This window comes from Phacochoerus africanus, chromosome 10 (assembly GCF_016906955.1).
Source record: "Phacochoerus africanus isolate WHEZ1 chromosome 10, ROS_Pafr_v1, whole genome shotgun sequence".
In the NCBI taxonomy this organism is placed as follows: Eukaryota; Metazoa; Chordata; class Mammalia; order Artiodactyla; family Suidae; genus Phacochoerus; species Phacochoerus africanus.
The window spans coordinates 74265685-74287707 of NC_062553.1; the positions used below are offsets into that span (position 1 = coordinate 74265685).

At 37.6% G+C, this 22023-nt stretch overlaps 1 protein-coding gene across 2 annotated transcripts in view; it reads right to left on the reverse strand.

Annotated features, from left to right (window-relative positions):
* The window catches only part of RBM46 (RNA binding motif protein 46), a 45969-nt gene that overhangs the window by 14653 nt on the left and 9293 nt on the right, over positions 1 to 22023 (reverse strand). For both annotated transcript variants that reach the window (XM_047799006.1, XM_047799007.1), the window contains exons 2-4: positions 18439 to 18600; positions 17093 to 17560; positions 15733 to 16515 (exon numbers count right to left, since the gene is read on the reverse strand). In XM_047799006.1, the coding sequence (XP_047654962.1) occupies positions 15733 to 16515; positions 17093 to 17560; positions 18439 to 18589 (1402 nt within the window). In that variant the 5' untranslated portion in view covers positions 18590 to 18600. The remainder of the gene's footprint in view (positions 1 to 15732; positions 16516 to 17092; positions 17561 to 18438; positions 18601 to 22023) is intronic.

Below are 22023 nucleotides of genomic sequence, written 5' to 3' on the forward strand. Positions count from 1 at the left end.
TATAAACTGGTATAATAACTATGGAAAATTGTTTGGTATTATCTACTCACTCAAGTTTTAAAACTATGACCCACCACTTTTACTCCTATTTATTCAACAGAAATGCATGCAAAAGAAGAAGAAAAAAAAATTATACAAGAATCTTCTCTTCACAGCATCACTATTCAAACAAGCCAAACTGAAAGCACTCAAATTTTTAACAATACAACTAGCAAATAAATTCTATCATTTGGATGGAATGCTTACATCAGTGACAGTGAATGAACAGACTGCTACATGCAACAATATGGGCCGGTGTCATAATGTCAAAACAAGCCAGACGAAAGCATACAAAATGTTGTACAAATTTCAAAAACAGAAGTAGTTAGCAGACTGGTTTCCTTTGGGAAGAGACAGAGTAATATTGTGTGGAGCTACAAAGAAGCCTTCTAGGGTATTAATATTTTATGTCTTCAGTTGGTGGTTACACAGATATGGTCCCTCTGTGGTAATTCACAGAGCTTTCAGTCATGAATTGTGCATTTTTCTGTTGTTATGTAACGTAATGAAGTTTTTTTAAAAAAAGAGGAATCATAATAGCTATCATAGTGATACACATAAATGAGTTGATTATTTATAATTATAAAAAATAAAACCACAATAAAATAAATTTACTATCAAGATAGAATAACATATAAAAGGAAAATGATTCAGAGTGTAATTTTTTAAAACTATAATGACGATTTTCAGTAGACATGCCAAATGGAATTAATACTAAACAGACAGTTCTCCAAAGAAGACATACAGATAGCCAAAAAACACATGAAAAGATGTTCAATATCACTCATTGTTAGATAAATGCAAATCAAACCACTATGAAGTACCTACCACCTTACACCAGACAGAATGGCCATCATCAAAAAGTTTACAAACATTAAGTGCTGGAGAGAGTGTGGATAAAAAGGAACCCTAGTACACTGTTGGTGGGACTGTACATTGGTGCAACCACTGTGGAAAACAGTATGGAGATGCCTCAGAAAACTAAAAATAGAACAACCATTTGATCCAGCAATCCCACTCCTGGGCATCTATCCAGAGAAAACCATGACTCACAAACACACATGTACTCCGATGTTCATTGCAGCACTATTTGCAATAGCCAAAACATGGAAACAACATAAATGTCCACTGACAGAGGAGTGGATCAAGAAGATGTGGTACATATACACAATGGAATATTACTCAGCCATTAAAATGAACGAAATACCGGCATTTTTAGCCACATGGATGGACCCAGAAATTATCATGCTACATGAAGTCAGCCATAAAATGAGACACCAACATCAAATGCTTTCACTGACATTTGGAATCTGAAAAAAGGACAGACTGAACTTCTTTGCAGAACAGATGCTGATTCACAGACTGAAAAACTTATGGTCTCCAGAGGAGGCAGTTTGGGGGATGGGGGGATGTGCTTGGGCTGTGAGATGGAAATCCTGTGAAATTGGATTGTGATGATCATTCTACAACTACAGATGTGATAAACTCATTGAGTAATAAAAAAAGAAAATATAAAAAAAGAGGAATCATAACAGCTATCATAGTGATACACATAAATGAGTTGATTATTTATAATTATAAAAAATAAGCCCCCTGGGAGTTCCTGTCATGGCGCAGTGGTTAGCGAATCCTACTAGGAACCATGAGGCTGCGGGTTCGCTCCCTGGCCTTGCTCAGTGGGTTAAGGATCCGGTGTTGCCATGAGCTGTGGTATAGGTTGCAGATGCGGCTTGTATCCCACGTTGCTGTGGCTGTGGTATAGGCCGGCAGCTACAGCTCCGATTAGACCCCCAGCCTGGGAACCTCCATATGCCACAGGAGCAGCCTTAGAAAAGGCAAAAAGACAAAAAAATAAAATAAAACCACTTAATAAATTTACTATCAAGATAGAATAACATATAAAAGGAAAATGATTCAGAGTGTACTTTTTAAAAACTGTAATGACGATTTCAGTAGACATGTCAAATGGAATTAATATTAAATATGGAACAAGTCTTCCCTACATAACACCTTCACATACTACCACCTGGACCTGGAGTTTAGAATTAGTTTTTTGCTAATCTTTAATATGAATGAAATCAATTTCAAGAGTGAAAAAATGCTGGGATTTAAATTACTGATCTAGGACAATATTTCTGTTGATAAATGTAAAAGAGATGGTGACGACCCTCCAAGCAAAAGAAAACCTATCAGCAGACTCTCAATTTATGTCAAACACAAGGTGACTACTGTGCTTTCAGTCCATTTTAACTTGCCACTTATAGTGTCATTTCTTTAAAAAAAAATACCAAAAACTAATATATTCCAATAAATTATATCAAATGGGACTATTCAGCATCAAGACACAGAGAGAGACCAGAGAAAAGACATATTGAAAGTCAAGAATAAGAATGAACTACATTAGGAGTTCCCGTCATGGTGCAGTGGTTAACGAATCTGACTAGGAACCATGAGGTTGCGGGTTCAATTCCTGGCCATGTTCAGTGGGTTAAGGATCTGGCGTTGCCGTGAGCTGTGGTGTAGGAGGGTTGCAGACGCGGCTTGGATCCCACGTTGCTGTGGCTGTGGTGTAGGCCGGTGGCTACAGCTCCAATTGGGCCCCTAGCTTGGGAACCTCCATATGCCGCGGGAGCAGCCCTAGAAAAGGCAAAAAGACAAAAAAAAAAAAAAAAAGCTACATTAAACTTCAAAGATCAGAGACAGAATCTTATTTTCTGAACACTGAAATCATCAAGATGTGTTATTTTAGTCTTCTGCTAGATAGGAATAAGAGCCAAAAGAAAGATAAACTAGATGTAATTCAACTAATTAGGACTCTAATTTTCATTATATTCGTGAAGACATAACATATCTAAACTGAAAGGAGTAACACCATGTTCTCAGTCTACACCTGTGTAGAAAAATGAAGAAATGCAATACTAGTATAAACTCAGTTTAGAAATAACACACAATAAGCTATTGCCAATTATTTTCCATTTATGAAGTCCTAATAAATGTTCTAGCGGGCACTAAATACAACTGTGGCTCATGTAATGAACTTAAGCTATCTTAATGTTCAATAAAATGATAATACTATACATAATATGAGCCAGTATATTCTACACTACATTTTGTTGAACAAGATAAAAACATAAAGGTTTTCCTCAGATATTTAAAAGCAAGTACTACAACCATAATCTCACTGTCCAAATTTCCTACACACGCACTACATATCTAAACATTCAATGTAAAGTAACCCATGTGACTCAGTCTATATTTCAAGGGTTTCATTATTTTAAAACACTCATTTCATCAGCATTTTAAAACTTATTTACTGTTCATTTCTACTTCAGTGGACTATACATATGTATCATGCTGTAACCACCACTTACACTTTAATTGTTCTGTGTCTGTACCTACCAACTCCATAGCTCAGAGATTTCTTTCTCAATCCTTTCTTCTTTCTGCTCCGAGCACAGCCAAACTTTAACTTTTGCCAAAATTTTATCTTTTAAACTTATGGCATGTAGATCTTTTTCATTTGTTTGAAAAGCACTATATGCTGAGTATTAAAAGAGGAAACAGGCCTGACCTATATAATGCAGGACAATAATAACAACTATATACATATGTACAAAGTCCCTTGGCTTTATAATACTGATGGATCAAAACTCTACAACAGTAAATAAACAATTATCTAAACATTACTAAACTGTTGAGAATATAAAGAACAAGTCATTCTCAGTTACAATGTCTAAGAACTTAGTATAAAAGATTAAGTACATAAAAGTAGAAGAATATTCCAAGCAGAGTAAACAGCACTTGAAAGCGCTTAGAAACACCAATAAGCAAGGCAAGTTCAGACAGTCAAAGCAAGAGGTAGTGTCTGTGGTTAGGCACGATGGGGCCAAACAACAGAGCATGTGAAACAGGAGAATGTGGAGTTTAGAGGACCTAACTACATTCCATCAGCAAGCCACTGTAGGTTCCTGAGCAAGGAGAGAACAATGAAAGAGAATAACTGAAGTGATAAATTATATCGTTGAATTATGTACTGAGATGTTTGGAGTATAATCATAAAGCAAAATGAAGAGTGCCAAGCAACAAGGGACCATAAAGTAGACATAAACAAACTCTGCCTACTTGAAACTCTGTCTAGCATCTGATGGAATAAAAAGCATATCATCTGCCACCTTGAAACATATGCCATCAGTTGGCAATGCTTATCCTAGGGTAAACTTAAACATCTCAAAGCTACCTTGTATATAAGATATGTTCTCAAGCTGCCTGTAACTTAGAAAGGTTCATTTAGGACTCTGTGAGGTGTCCTAGGCCCACACTACAGTGGAGTGAGCAGGAATATGGGCTTGCAGAACTAGTGAAGATAAAACTGTCTCTAAAAAGGATACAAAAGCCCATCTCACAATATTTCAAGTCGTAGAAGAACAACTTTCCAGTTATATCCCACAAGTTCACAGTCTGGTATCAAATGCATAACATTAGACAAAGCTAAGCTCGGTTTTCCGCTGGAATCAAGTTAACTTACAAAGAACAGCAGTAAAGAGCATAACCTCATAGGCAATTGGGGGATCTTGGGCAAATTATTCAATCTGAATAAATGAAGCCTTGGTTTCTTCATTTATTCACGAGAGGAAGTGTAGACATTAAAATAATACATATCTCAAAGAATTGACAGAATAATGCAGTATCATGTAAAGGCATTTCACACTTACCTACATACAGTGAGTGCTCAGAGAACCTTAACTATTACTATTACTAACAATATTATTATAAATGATTGGAAAATCTGTTGTCTTAGATTTGTTTTCAGAATAAATATTATTCTTCAGTACTTATATGGTGTGTTTTAATTTACAAAAGGCATTGCTGTGGGCCCTTTACAATTTTAACTCATTTAATATATACGAGATAAATGCATTCCCATTTTACAGAAAGTATGGCCAAGTTAAAGTAACTTTTCCAAGAGTAATGAAGCTGGGACGTGAATCCAGGAGATCTGGCTCTGAATGCCATGCTCTTTTATTCTATTTGGCCTATGTGCCACACTAAATTTATTTTTTTATACTAAATTTAAAATACTGAATTTCTTTTTGCTGAAATTCTCTCTAAAATGCAAATGTACACTTCCTGATCCTCTCACCTCAGATTAGGTCAGGTCATCCAATTACACTTTCTCATAACCCCCCATGCTTCTTTAAAGTGTTTATCAGAATTGTAATCAAACAGCTATCTCCCTCAATAGAATGTAAACTCTAGGGAGGCAGCAACTGTGTCTGATTCACTCTAGTGATCCTCAGGACTTCATACAAAACAGTGTTGAATAAGCATTTGTTGCACAAACATACATATTAACAAGGACTAACAATCAGTCAGCTGCTAGCTAATAAAATGAAAATGAAAACAAAAAGCCTAAAGGACTGAAGAATAATAAACAAAAAAGCTATTCACATGATAAGAATAAAGACTTTAAAAATAAACTTTCTAAATCAAAGTTTGCAGAAGGGCAAATTTTGCAGTGGGCATCAAAATAGCAAGGCTAATATACTCCAAGTGTGTTAAAGAAGATAAACCTGAATTAAAATAGTCTAGTAAGAATTCTGCCTTCCTCCATACATTTGTTCAATAACACAAACAGACTTGAGAGGTGCAAACTACTAGATATAAAATAAATTAAGTTTTTAAAAATGTAATGTAGGAGTTCCCATCCTGGCGCAGTGGAAATGAATCCAACTGGGAACCATGAGGTTGCAGGTTTGATCCCTGGCCTTGCTCAGTGGGTTAAGGATCCGGCACTGCCATGAGCTGTGGTGGAGGTCGCAGACACAGCTTGGATCCTGTGTTGCTGTGGCTCTGGCGTAGGTCAGCAGCTTAATCTCTGATTAGACCCCTAGCCTGGAAACCTCCATATGCCGAGGGTGCAGCCCTAAAAAGACAAAAGACCTAAAAAAATAAAAAAATGTAACATATAGCACAGGGAATACAGTAATACTTTATAACAATTTAGTGTGGAGTATAATCTCTAAAATATCAAATTATTATGTTGTACACCTGAAATGAATGTAATACTGTAAGTCAATTATATTTCAAGAAAAAAACATTTTAAATGAAATGTTAAAAAATTAAGTTTTTTTTCCTTTTATAACAGAGATACAGAGCTTTCAGCTGTTTAAATGCTCACATGGTTCTGGATTATATCAAATCGTAATCTGTTCCCTGAAATTCTCCTCTATTAGACCTAATTCCAATCCATAGAACTTCATATTGAAGTCTCTCTCCCACGTGCCAGATCTTCAAGCATTTGAAGACAGCAACCATATTCCCCCTGTAAAGACTGTGTTAATATTTACAGACTAAACAGACCTAAATACTTCAGCTGTTCACGGTCTGTTCAGAGTCTCCAAGTCTTCCTGAGTTGTCAAGGTTTAATTAAATAAAACATTCCAGATAAAGGCTGAGCAGAATAAAATTTTTGGCCTGAATACTATGGCCAAGCTCCTTCCCCAGAGCTACATCAGTGTCTCAGCATCAAGCCCTTAGAGCTTTCAACTGGATGCACATCTGTGCTTTACCTTGAGTTACTCTGTGCCTCCGTTAGCAAGACGTGTCTTAAGGTAACTCTTCTTCGCTTTATGCCATTTCCACTTATAAAAGGTTTCACAGGAACACTCTACTTTAGATAGTGGAAGAAAACTGTACTTTAATAAATCTGTAATTACATTATCTGGTCACCTTTGGACCCAAAAATTAACATATCAGTGGGAGGAGAAAAAAGCCACACACACAATATGGCTCATATGTTGCAAATTTATGTGTTCACCCCTAACAAGCAGACTGGAACATGTAAGCTGAAACAAAGGTAATGAGAAAATAATTAATTTCATAGGCTTACAACAACCCATCTACAAAACAGGACTACAAAAAAAAAAGTAAAAAAAAAAACCAAAAAGAAACAAGAAGTAAAGTATCTCTATAAATAACATCCTTAGAAAATACAACAAAAGAAAATCAAAACATGTAAAAGAAAAAGGGTTTACATAAAGGTCAACACAGATAACAAATACATAAAAGAAGCTGGCATTAATATCCTAGTTTACAATTTGTTTATTCAACTTTACTCTTGGTTAATTTATACATAAAAATCAAGCTATACTGTTTAAACACAGAAGAAAAGGCGTTCAGAATACACTCACCAAACTATTAGGTAATACAATTACAACAGACTAATGTTTTGTAATGACTGCATTCCTATTACTTTTTTTTTTTTTTTCCCTTAGGGCCACCCCCCACCCTGCAATACATGGAAGTTCCCAGGCTAGGGTTCGAACTGGAGCTGCAGCTGCTGGCCTACACCACAGCACTTGGGATCCAAGCTGCATCTTCAGCCTACACCACAGCTCACGGCAACACCGGATCCTTAACCCACTGAGTGAGGCCAGGGATCGAACCTGCAGCCTCAAGGATACCAGTCGGCTTCATTAACCACTGAGCCACAACAGAACTCCCTATTTGCTTTTTAACCTAAAGTTATAGATACATTTATAACAGAAATCACTATCAGCATGCTATATAAGATTATATTTACTAAAAGAAATGCAAGAAGGTATATAGTGAGCCAAATCATCTTAAAATATGAATTATTTAAGAAATAGCAACAACAACAACAATAACAACAACAACAAAAAGACAAAAAAAAAATAAAAAAAAAATAATGGCGTTCCCGTCGTGGCGCAGTGGTTAACGAATCCGACTAGGAACCATGAGGTTGCGGGTTCGGTCCCTGCCCTTGCTCAGTGGGTTAACGATTCGGCGTTGCCGTGAGTTGTGGTGTAGGTTGCAGACGCGGCTCGGATCCCGTGTTGCTGTGGCTCTGGCGTAGGCCAGTGGCTACAGCTCCGATTCCACCCCTAGCCTGGGAACCTCCATATGCCGCGGGAGCGGCCCAAGAAATAGCAACAACAACAACAACAACAACAAAAAAAGACAAAAAAAAATTTTAAAAAATGAATTATTGTGTATATAAAAATCTATATAAAGGCCATTTTTGTAGCTCAAATGTCACTTGCCATAAGTAGTGGCCAACATGTAACTAATATATCTTTAACCAAATATTACAAATCTAAGGGAAAGAAAATCCAAGTTGTTCCTAACATTTTGATGATTTAGAGGTTCTAATTAGTAGGGAAACTGGAGTTTTTTCTTTTGTTTTAACTCTCCAGAGGGACGTGCACTCGTCTCAGGAGGGGGCGCCATCAGGTCCTGGATAGAGGATGTCTTACTCTAGGTTGGAGGATGGACTGCTCTAGGATAATATTTCTGAAACCAACTAATAAGGGTAGATAACGATATTTAATCTTGAAACAAAAGGCCTGGAAGCACTGACACTGCATAATTTAAAGTGGCTAAAAGGAAAGATGATCACTTGAATAAAATTCATCACAGTAAAACCATTTTTCTAAAACATCTTCGGTCTCCATTCACTAGTTCATTCATTCCACAGCATAAGAAGTTACTGCCTACTAAATATTACATAGGAAGCAGAAATAAAAGCGTGATAGGCTCAAGACTAAGTGAAGCTTCCTACACAGACTTCACTGATTCTAAACCCCTCCCAAATAATAAGCCTTAGAGGAGAGAAAAATTAATACAACATTGAAATGCCTTTTAAAGCCACATTAAAAAATATATTTAGCTGACACCTTGTGGCAAAATTAAAAATCACTGCTGACATCAAAGAATACAACACATATGCAAGATGTACTGTGGCCTTTGATATTAGAAGGGAAAATTTATAAACCATGAATTTTTCTAAATATTAAAAAATACCATATATTAAATTTATAAATTAGAAAGCAGTAGCTATTATATTAGAAACTACTGTATTAGAACAAGTATTTTAGGAATGTGTTAGCCAAAGATACTAAGAAACTATAGGATAAAGGATCAAGTGTGACTAAATAAATGTATTAAAGTAAATAAAATCACATGATTACATTAGTTAATGACATAACTGGAACAAATATTGGGCACATGCTATGTTTTAATATAAATCATTATTTTCCTAGATTCTCTGTTATAAAAAGAAAACTGATTTTCAAATTAAATAATTAGGTTGGTTCTGATTATAATTAATTGACAAATTCAGGGAAAGAAGCAAGCAAAAAGCAATAACTCGTCATCATGAAAATGAAACGGGTATAATATAAAGGCCACTGCTGTGGCTCTAAAAAAAAAAGGGGGGGGGGAGTTCCCGTAGTGGCTCAGTGGTTAACGAACACAACTAGTAACCATGAGGTTGGGGGTTCAATCCCTGGCCTCGCTCAGTGGGCTAAGGATCTGGCTTTGCCATGAGCTGTGGTGTAGGTTGCAGGTGAGATCCCAGGTTGCTGTGGCTCTGGCGAAGGTCGGCAGCTGTAGCTCCGATTGGACCCCTAGCCTGGGAACCTCCTTATGCCATGGGTGTAACTCTAAAAAGACAAAAGACAAAAAAAAAAGAAAAGAAAAGAAAAAAAGAAACAGGTAATTGATTCATTTAGTTTGTTCTCCTATGAATAGATAGATCTAAGCTTTGAATCAAGGAACAATAAACTGAAAAGAGAGTTAATTCCTAAAAAGCAGCTTGTGATTTTAAACTATTTGAATCCAAATCTCTATCTCGGTACACATAAAAAATATGATTCTTGGTCCTTCATAAGAGTATTTTTAATAATAATTTAAACAAAACCATAAGCCGGAGGTGTCTTTAGAGGTCACCAAGTAAGACCTGCTATTTTAGAGATGAAGGCTCTGTGGTCCACAAAGAGGAATGACTCACTGCCCATTTCAAGGTCACAGTTTGTAGGCAGCTGAGACTATATGTCCTTTTACTTGCTTACTCATTACTCTATTAAGCTGCTTCTTTCAGTAGCAACTCCATAACAATTATGGTCCATTAGCAGAAGTGTCACTAAGATAAGAATTATGAGTTATACCAGATGATGATCTTTTGAAAAACAATTATGTTCAAGAGGAACAGAAACACATTTTCATGAACACCCGGCCCTCTCAGAGGGTCAAAGACACATAGTTGAGTTAATGGAATTTCTATCTCACCACTTGGTCATACGAACACAAATCAATGTATAAAATGTTGATGTTGATCCTAGTTAATTACGTGAGTTTAAAATCAAATTCAGCCAATTACTTTTGTTCTTTAATTAGTTTAAAATAGTATGAAAATTAGATCTATAATTAAAATTGGAAACCTTCTAAAAATATTATTTTTCTTCTAATTATTTACAGTAAAACTTCATTATAACCTTTACATTATATTTAGCTTAAGTGTCTCCTCAAATTATTTCCTAAGTTAAAAAAAAAAACTAGAGAAGGTTTCTCTTTGTTTCAAAGTAATTTATTGGAAAATTTTTAAAATCAAAATTCTATCTCTGCATTTCTGCCCATCAATCTGGAAATGACAGCTCATAAGAAAAAAAGCACAAATTATTTTTCAGATTAAAACTTCTCAGAATAGTATACCTTCATTCTGCTCTGTCTTCTAAATAACTTTCAACAAAGTTACAAGTGATAACAGAAATCAAAACCTAATCCCCTAATCTTTAAGTAATATTAAAGGGACAGCAAACATAATATAGCTATCATGCCTATATACATCTACTAAATACTTTAGCACACAATGACCAGAGAAAATGAAAGATTCTGATGTTGTATGTCATTACGAAGTCAAATATGAGAAGCAACATGCAAGTTAGCCACAAAATGAGTACGGAAAAAAGTACAGAAGATATTTTTAAAAAATGAATATTCACACAAAAATTGGTCTACACAAAGCAGAATGACTTCATCTAGAAAAAAAATTACTTGCTCAGAGGAAAAGCAAGCACAGTCAACATAACTATACTAAAGAGAAATATCTGCAAAATTTTAAAAAGCACAACTGATGAAATTTCAATTAACTAAAGTTTACATCTATTCAATTTCTAATTCCTAAAATCTGACTAAAATCACCAAAGCAAATGCTACACAGAACTATTTGCCATTAAGCCACCATGAGGATGTTTCTCTAACAGGTGTTTGCTTGTGTTATGCCCCTTTCTGCTCATAAACTCAAGATTTATAACTCAGATCCCCTGGGAAGTGGGCCCTCTCTCTCTCTACTCGACCTGAGCAGAGTCTGTCTCTGCCTTCCTCAGCAGACTCTGACAATTAACACATGAGGAGCATTCAAAAAAAACTGTTATTTAATTAAATTTCATCAGTCATGGCCGAAACAAAAGTATAAAAAATTCAGATGAAATTAAATCAATGGCACAAGCTGATTTGTGACAGAGGTTCTTCACTCCTGTTTTAGAAGTTTTAGGTGATCATTCAAGTAAAAAAACTACCCTCTGCATAAAGATTTGACAAACATAGAAACAAGGGAAAAAATGCCTATAGTTATCTGTTAATAAATTATCTAACAGGATGAATTATCGTCACACCCTGAGGCTACCTCCCTCCTTCCACTAAGTACCCTCCAGGACTTTCCTCTTCAAAACCGTAACTCTCCTCGACTTTCCTTTATCTCCTTGATTTGCTTACTCCACTCCTAGATGCCCAAGAATCCTCCAGCAGAAACAGTGGCAATACTGGAAGGCCCAGATTCAAAACAGAGGTGAAGTTTTAGTAAAAGCACGATTATTCACACTGAGAGTCTGATTCATTATTAAACAGATACAAATTTATGAAACAGCAAAGGCTTATTTAAAAAGACGTGATGGTGAATGACCCAGTAAGTTTCATACATCAAAGAGAACCTATCTCCTACCCCACATCTGTAATCTACCCTTTAAACTCACTGAGTATCCCATTGATTACGGCTCCTAATACAACCAGGTGATATAGATCATGTCTTATCCTGCTGGATCGGTGATGAGTTGCCAGTGAGGTTAGGAAGATTATTCTCTGATTCAAAGATGAGAGTTTAAAAAAAAAAAAATGAGGTTTCAATTTTGGTTTTAACCTCAGCTTCCAGCTTTTCTTAAAATATTTTCCTTAAAATATAACCCACTATAAATAGGACCAAAAAAACACCAAAATATTTTAAAACTTGATTTTAAATTTCTATGCAAAAGGAACATCTGGGATTCTGCCAAGACCACTAAATGGTCACCAGAAGTACTCTGATTTTAGTACTCATGTAGACGCCTGCTATCCATTGACAAAACTTTTTCCTCAACACCAACAATAGTTATTTAACTAAATAAAGTCTCATTTGTTTTTTTTTCTTTTATTCTTCAAACTTGAAAAATGGGTGTGGTGATGCCAAAACAATGTGGGCAGTAAAAGCACATTCTTAAAGAGCTCTGAAATAAGAAGGTAAATGAGTGCTTATATCATATATAATAGCCAAGGATCAAGGCAATGCCCAAAACAGCATCAAAACTGAAAGGGTAATAAAAGGATGTCAAAGCACATTTAAAAAATTATTCCACTCAAAAAAAAAAAAACCTTAAAATAGCAGTTAAATTCACAATCTAGAAAATTAGATTCAAATTCTTCAAGAAAATAGAGCCAAAAGATGATTAATACTTAATAAACCCCATTTGAGGGACTCCAGGAACCAGTACAAGATCTCAGAAGAATCCAGTGCCTGAAACGTGCATGATTATCAATAACACAGCACCTCTTCCCCTCTAAGAACACATCACCACCAACTGACCTCGGCCCTGAGCGAGCCATCCAATGAAACTCTCAACCTTCATCTGAAGGAAACCGCTCCTGAAAAGGCTTCAGCTCTTTAAAGCGAGAGGATCTGATCAAACAACCAGGCCAGAATACTGTCACAGGGTTTAATCATCCTTCACCTGCCCTGTGACAAAATGGAATCTCCTGGTCATCCACACCTACCGTAACAACCTCTGAGGGTCAGACATTTGTTTTTTGATCAAAGACTCCTAGACCCTCTGATTCTTCCCCTCCCTTGAACCCTCTCCCCTTTTCTCCTCAGCTGCTTCTTAACCTTCCCTCCCATTTCTAGTCACCATAAGGGACATCTGTGTTACTGTCTGTAGACAAGGCCTCAGGCTTTGTGTTTATAAGCCCTAATATTTAACTGAAATTTTTGGCTTAAATTTGGATCTTAGCTCTTGTCTCTGATGGTGAACTGAAACTGAAAAAATACATAAAACACAAACTGTTAATTTTTTGATCATAAGCAGTTTTGATATAAGATTGATAAAATCTGGAACATGGACCAACGCAAACTGTATCTTCTAAAACTTCACTTGTTGAAGCTAATTATATCTCTAATGAGCATAATCCAGTTGGAATACTGTAACTGGGCAGGGGTTTTCTTTGGGAACTCTGGGTGAGTAAGAGGTAACTATGGACCTAGGACTTAGGTAATAACTTCTTGGAGTTTCCATCGTGGCTCAGCGGAAACGAATGAGGATGTAGGTTCAACCCCTGGCCTCGCTCAGTTGGTTAAGGATCCTCCGGCATTGCCATGAGCTGTGGTGTAGGTCACAGACACCGCTGGGATCCTGCGCTGCTGTGGCTGTGGTGTAGGCTGGCAGCTATAGCTCCGATTTGACCCTAGCCTGGGAACCTCCACATGCCTCTGGTGGCACCCTAAAAAAGCAAAAAATAAAATAAAATAAATATATAAAAACATCTTAGTAATGGAATTAAAAGCAGATGGGTAAACCATGTCTACATAAAAAATCTGACAAAAACTAAACTGCTTTAGGGAATCTTAGAAATTTAAGATAAATTTGTAAGGGACAAGAGTGAAGAGAGAAATAAAATGTGTCAGTATTACTCCGTTAGTCAGACAACTATCTTGCTCAGCAACTAAACACCTAATATTCCACTCCAAAAGAATAACTTGATCCATTTTTCTCTAAGAACCCTAATGTGAATCATTTCCTATCCACCTAATTTTACCTTTAGAGTGTCTTATTAAAAGAAAAATGGAAGGCTTCTATTTTGTACATTAATGGAAGCCATACCTAAGAATTTATCAATAATTTAGGTGACTGAAAAATTCCCAAATATTGCCAAACTAATAATTGAGGACACTGCTGGAAAGCTTTTTCTAGGGACCTGACCCTTCAGCTCTAACATTCTGGCAGCATCTCCAAATCAGAATCTCCTAAAAATATTCCTAACACCATGGGAGTGGCCAGGGCAGACAAGCAAGTCTACAATGTATAAAAAATTGCTCTTACTTTTGAAAATGGCTTTCCTTTTTCCTTGCTTTTTCTTAACCAATTTGAGAAAATCAATTTTAAATAGATGTATGCTTTAGTAGTACAATTCTGCAACTAGATAACAATAATTTCAAGCTACAAATTTGACAATTACAATCAAGAACGATTATAATCAGACACCTTTTCCCTTCTACTGTTATTTTTAAGAAGCCACTATTCTTCTAATAAATATTATTTGGGGCACAAAGTAGTAATAACCAACCGAAATTGATAGCTACATTAAAAAAATGAGACAAACTAGGAGTTTCCGTCTTGGCTCAGCAGAAATGAATCTGACTAGGATCCATTAGGACACAGGCTTGATCCCTGGCCTCACTCAGTCAGTTAAGAATCCAGCGTTGCCATGAGCTGTGGTGTAGCCCAGCGGCTACAGCTCCCATTCAAGCCCTAGCCTGGGAACCTCCGTATGCTGCAGGTGTGGTCCTAAAGACAAAAAAAAAAAAGAGAGAGAGAGACAAACTGGTACAAGGGAGAGAGGGGGAGGGGCAAGGCGAACCCAACAGTAAAAAACAGGGGGTAGAGGAGTTCCCGTTGTGGCGCAGTGGTTGGCGAATCCAACTAGGAACCATGAGGTTGCGGGTTCGGTCCCTGCCCTTGCTCAGTGGGTTAACGATCCGGTGTTGCTGTGAGCTGTGGTGTAGGTTGCAGACGTGGCTCGGATCCCACGTTGCTGTGGCTCTGGTGTAGGCCGGTGTCTACGGCTCCGATTCAACCCCTAGCCTGGGAATCTCCATATGCCTCGGGAGCAACCCAAGAAATGGCAAAAAGACAAAAAAAAAAAAAAAACAGGGGGTAGAAAAATACCGGCGATATTACATCTCTTCCTTCACTCACAATGCCAAATATTTAGTCAGCATATGGCCCAAAGCTTTTCTTAATTACCTTCAAATGCTTTAGAGGAACTTACTTTTTTTTTTAAAGCATGAAATTAAAGAGAATGGTCATTAACAGCTCTTAATGATGCTTTTTGTTTTTCTTGAGTCATAATGACAAATTTCCAGATTGGTGAGCATAAGGCCGTGTCTACACATGACCCGTCTGAAATGCCTCTGATTTTAACTGCTCCCTATCCCTGCCCTCAAAAGGTGACTGTGTGGACGTCACCAAGGACTCGAGAACTGTCTTATACATTTGTTTAAGTAACAAATCCTGTAACTTCTGCAGAAATTATCAAAAATAAACTGATGGAACAGTATCATGAACTCTAAAATAAATCAAAACCAAAGTTCCCTGCCAAGGAAGTCGTGTTTAAAAAGCTAAATCCAGGAAGATTATACAGAAGAAAAGTCTCAACAAAATTTACCATGAAGTCCTAAGATTAAGGTAAAATTTAAATTAAGTACTCACCACTAATGCTGAGTTCAAAAGAAATGACTTATAAATAATCTATAATAATACTTGCTAACTTCCCATTCCACAAGATTATTTAAAGTATTTTTAAACTTACCCAAATGAAGTAACGTAAACTGGGCTGCCAGTTCCTTGGCATCTTCTAACGTAGTACAGAGTTTGTCCGGCATGAAGTAACTCTGGGATCCATTTGCAATTGCAGGAATAACGATTTTATACACCAAGAGTACTTTCCCGTCCTGACTGGTTGCTGAATATAAATAATATTCTGGTGGTGCCCAATTATTTTTGTTGCAGTAATAATCCAAATGCATTACTGCAGAATTGAAATGATTGGATTTTAAAGAATACATACTAATTGGAGTAAGCTTTGTTCCAGGAAAAAATGGGTAAGTGCATCTTTCGATTTCAGGAGGGCTTGGGCTATGCTGGCCATTGAGACGAGCTTGAAGTGTCGGTGGCTTGCCAAGAGTTTTGGGGTGGCTCTCCTCTTTGTTAGCAAACACAATCAGGTTTTCAGAATTGGGGCTAATCTGACCATTAAGATGCTGCCTCCAAGTGTTTTCTTTATTCACTGGTTTTGCCAGTGTGACCTCAATACTTGCTCCATCAATGCACTTTCCATTCATAACAGACATGGCAGCCACTGCATCTTCTCGGTTGAAAAAGTGAACGAAGGCATAATCTCGAAGTTTCTTTACTCGTTCAACCGCACCGGGTTTGAATTTGTTGAATTCTGCTTTAATTGTTTCCTCTGTAGTTGAGATCATTAGATTTCGTACGTAGAGAACTTTAACTCTCTGCATGGTCTCCTCATCAACTTCCTTCTCTGGGTCAGCCCAATCTACTTGAATGGTATGGCCCCATAGTTGGAAAGTCCCTGTAAAAGAGAATAAATTAATCTGAAGACAATTAAGACATCAAAGTCAACATTAAATAAAACTGTTTCTCCAAAGAAGCAGAAACTCAAATACATATTGTTATACTTGCTACACATCAGCTTGCTACTCACACAAAAATTTTACTAAGGTGAACCCGGCCAGAACTTATGGTGAAATTAATTTTGGAAGAGGCAAAAGAACAAATACACTTCAAAGACAGACCTTTATTAGAAGAATAAGTATTTTTACCAAACAACTAATAGCTCAATAAGAGTAAATTATAATAAATAATGAGCTATTATCAGTAAATTATTTTAAAGTGACTTACTAAATTATTAAAATACTGCAAATCAGTAAATTACTAAAAGTTAAATCAGTAAATCGTTACAAATAATGACTCATTTTATAGGAACAACTTTGTGTCTTTTAGAATCAATTATTTGACTTCCCTAAACAACATCTATTCTTCTTCAAGGGCACTACATATTTTCCTAATATTGAACTATGAGGTACTGTTGTTTTTTCCATGTATAATAAGGTTAACGTGGAAAAATAAATTTTAAAAGGAAAAGTTACCTGGAATTAGTTTTCTCCTAGCCATAGCTGCAGCTCTGTGAGATTCATATTCGACAAATGCAAAACCACGATTTTTGGTCTTATCAGTTGCACTGGGGTAAACAATGACATCTACCACTCCTTCTGTAACTTTCTTCATTTCATCCAAGATTTCTTCTTTCTTCTTTTCCTTGGGAATAGCTCCAATAAATAACCTGCAGTTATCCAGGCTTACACATACACCAATAAACTTCCCTGGTCGAATCTCATAATTATTAAGAATTCTGATGGCTAACTGGGCTTCTTCTTTCGTAGTATACATCACAAAAGCGTAACCTCGATTTTCACCACTAAATTCCATCATAAGTCGAAATTCATATATCTTCCCAGCTCTTTCAAATACAGGCACTAACTCATCTTCATACATATCACGAGGTATTTTTCCTACAAAAACTTCACAGCCTCTAGGTGGAGGTGGACCTTCCCAACCTGAAAGACAAAAATAAACACACAAATATATTCTAGTAAGATATTTAAGTTCCTTATACAATCCTTCATCCCACACATTTGCTGTGGGCCTCCTATGGGCCAGGTACTATTAAAGGAGTCAGGGATACAACAGTCGACAAAACAAAGCCCCTTCCTTCCCTCACGAAGCTCATACTCAATAAAGAAGATAATGAGTAATATGTGTTAGGAAGAAAAATAAAGCCACAGAAAGGCTGATATCTTGGGCAGAGTAAATCTTTTCTATGCAAATGAGGTTGAAGCAGAGACCTGAATGAAATGAGGGAATGAGCCTTGAGGATGTATCAGAAAAAAGAAAAGCAAACAACACAGAGCGTGCAGGTCTGCTCAGGAAATGCACACCTGAGGGAGGAGTAAAGGGACAGGCAATGTAGCCGTCAAGGTCGAGAGAGGCCAAGACTTTATTTTAACTCTGACAAAAAGTTAACTGGAGGGTTTCGAGCCAAGACATTGTACTGGCTATTGGCAGACAGGCAAAACAGTACATCTAACAACCCGTGTGGATCTGGTTTGCATCTGGTGTAAACACCACCCACTACTCTTTCAAATCCATCCCCAAGGGACCTCCCCTGTCATAACTAGAGCACCCTTTTCCAGGGACCCAGTGCTGACTTCTTTCTCAACTGCTTCTTAGACCAAGAGTAGAGCTGAAAAAATAGAAGGGCAAGACCTGTTCTATGTACACAGTCCCCCTGTTCTCCCACACAAAGTAAACTGAGTGCTAAGGTCCTAACGTGGTCACCAGGAAAGAGCTACTCTTGGGACACCTGGGGAGATACACACCTGATGTAAATGACTACACAAAAGATTCAACTGTTTGAACATAAACAAATCCACACCTGGAGGAGGACCACCAAATTTCCTTTGCCCATTTTCTTGAACCATGTTGTAACCAGTCTTTTCCATCAAAGCAAGTAACGCTGCTTCATTCTGAGTACCAGTTCGGACTTTACTGCATCCATTTGTTCCATCTATGTTTTCTTCATTCATGGTTGCCGTTCCTAAAGCAAAGTTTAAAAGCAGTATTTATGCCATGGAACACCAGAAGGAATCTATGAAGCATCTCTTCAAGCTGCAAAAAGCCAAGGGCAGTTTTGGCAGCTACATCTGGGGATCACTACAGCCCTGCCCCCAAAGCTCTTCCCTAGAGTGGAAGCTGGAAACCTCTTTTAATGTCTCTCTGATCAATTAAGCGGTTCCTTTAATAAAGCCTAAGCTATAAGACAGGAAGGTAAAAATGAGACAGAAAGAAAACAAAAACAAAAGTAGGAAAATGCAAGTGAAAGGGAGTTGGAGGAAGAAAAGCAATCAAAAAGAAATTACAAAGAGTTCAGAAATTATAAAGTGATAGAGCTAAAATTAGGTGGCCTTGAAAGTCCTGCTCCTCTTTTTTTTTTTTTGTCTTTTTGCCATTTCTTGGGCCACTCCCGCACATGGAGGTTCCCAGGCTAGGGATCTAATCAGAGCTGTAGCTGCTGGCCTACGCCGGAGCCACAGCAACATGGGATCCGAGACACATCTGCAACCTACACCACAGCTCACAGCAATGCTGGATCCTTAACCCACTGAGCAAGGCCAGGGATTGAACCCACAACCTCATGGTTCCTAGTCGGATTCGTTAACCACTGCACCACGACAGGAATTCCCTTGCTCACTTTTAAAATATCTGAATTGTTCTGAGTGATGATGAATATAGCCACAAATGCATCTGTTTCATAAACACCACCCCCAAAGAGTCTTTCAACAGTCTTTAAAGCTCCATCCAAGCTACGTTACTGCATCCAATGGTGTGATGCTAAAGATAAAAGGCAGAAGAGTAGCTCATGCGCCCACTCAGCTTCCACCTGCCATCCACCTTATTTCCTTGAATGCAACATTTGTGTTGTTTATTAAGCTACAAGTCATCTATCAAATGCCTACTGAGCTCGCCAACCAAGCACTGGGAATGAGAATTCAACATATCCAAAAGAGAAAGTCATTTTATCTTCCAAACCTGTTCCTTTCTGTTTTACCCTAGCTCCATCATTTCATCCATCAACAAACAAACGGCACCATAACATGCATACTCCTTCTCCAAACTATCACAACCAGAAACTTGGGATTTAATCCTGAGTCCTTCCTTTGACTCATAGCTAATCAGTCCCAAAGACCTTCATAGTTTTCCTCCTAAATACTGCTTGAAGTCAATCTTTTCCTGCCTATCCCCAGTCTGTTCCCAGACTGAATTTTTTACTTGAACTAGTATAGTTGTTTCTCGTTACTCAGTATCCACAGGGCACTGGCCCCAGGGGTCCCACAGATACTGAAACCCAAGTATGCTCAGGTCTCATATGAAATAGTACTGGAGTTCCCTTGTGGCACAGCAGGCTAAGGAATCTGGCATTGTCACTGCAGTGACAGTTTTATCCCTGGCCTGGGAATGTCCACATGCCCTGGGTGTGGCCCAAAAAACAGCACAGTATTTACCTACAACCTATGCACATCCTCCCATATACTTTAAATCACCTCTAGATTACTTATAATACCTAAAAGAATGTAAATGCTATATAAATAGTTGTAAATACAATGTGAATGCTATAAAAATAGTTGTCAGCATTGCTGCATGCGTGGCAATTTCAAGTTTTGAGAACTTGGATTTTTTTTAAAATGTTTTCAATTGAAGATTGGCTGAATCCGCAGATGTGGAAGCATGGATATAGAGGACCAACTATGATAGGTTCCTAACCATCATTTTCAGGTTTTAGCCTTGTCCCCTTCAGTGCTGTCAAGGTGATATAAAATACCTATCTGACTATCTTTAGCTTTTCCTACAAATACAAACTAAGGGGAAAAAAATGAGTAAAATTTTAAAAAAAATCTTAGAATCAAGAAGGCCCTTCTAAAAAATAAACAAAAAAGCCTCACAGAAAAATACTGCTAGATTATTTTTACTACATAAATATTAATTAATTTGGGGCAGGTTTGGCCTCAGTCTGTCTCTTAAAAGGAGATAATAACAGTTTCTACCTCATAATATTACTAGGAGATTAAGCATAAAGGGCTTTGAGTTCTCGTTGTGGTGCAACGGGTTAATGATCCGGCTCATCTCTGCAGCGCTGCAGGTTTTATCCCTGGCCCAGTGCAGTGGGTTAAGGATCCAGTGCTGCAGCTGTGGGATCGTTTGCAGATGTGGTGTGGATATGGATGCGATTCTTAGGCAGGGAACTTCCATATGCCTCAGGTGCATCTAAAAAAGAGGGGGAAAAAAAGTATGAAGGGCTTAAAGTAGTAGTTTGCATATAAGCACTATAAATGTATTGACTATCTAATTAATACAATATATAGTTAATAATAATTTTAATAATACTATTGTAATTTTAAAAAGCCAAACTGCTAAGCAGGGGCTGTCAACCCAAATTCATTCATTTATTCAACAAGTGTTTATTAAGCACCAACTGTGTACCAGGCACTATTCCTTATGCCTGGGATGCAGCCATAAATAAAAGACCAAAATTCCTCCTTTGCATAACTTACACTCTAGTGGGGAAAATAAATGATAACAAAGGCAATATGTAAATAACATATGTTAAAAGATAACAGTAGGAAGAAAAAGAACAGGGATAGGGCAAATGGGTGAGGAAGAGGTTTGCAGAAGACAGGGTGACATTTTAAACAAATAACCACAACAGGCCTCGCTGAGACGATACCAGTTCAGCAAAGACTGAAGGAACCCGTAGCCAGTGCAGTTCTTTGGGGAGAGCACTGCACACAAATGGAAAAATGAGGACAGGCCCAAAGACAGAAATGTGCATGACACACACAGGGTATAGCAAGGGGACCTGGGAAAGCCAGGAGAAGAGGAGATGAAGCCAGCGAGGAAACCGGCTGCCACATCCACAGATCATCTAAGTCAGGTGACAAAGGACTTCGGCTTTTTTTTCGGAGTAAATGAGGAGCCGCTGGAGATTCTGAGAACAAGAGTAATATGATCTTTGATTTTTAAAGGATCGTCTCGCTACGGCATTGAGAAGTCCGTAGGGGAGCAAAGGCGGAAGCAAGGAGACCAGTGAGAAGACAGCTAAAATTCAGGTGAGAGATGATGGTGTTGTGGACAGAAAGGCAGAGGTGGGAGGGAGAGCAGGAGTCTGTGATGTGTGATGTAATTTGAAGGTCCATCCAATAGAATTTCCCCACAGACTGGGTATGAGATAAACAGAGAAGTCAAGGAAAACACCAAAGTTTTGGCCTGAGCAGCAAGAAGCCAGGAGGTGGGGAAGGATGAGCTAGGACAGAATTTTAGGGCTAAGAGCAGCATTCAGTTTTGCACCCGCTAAGTTTGCATATCCTTGAAAGGCCTACAAGACCATGGCAAGAAATGCTAAATAAGCAAAAAGGTCTAGTACAAGACTCTGAGAAGTGCAGTGGACTATGTTTAACCAGAAAGC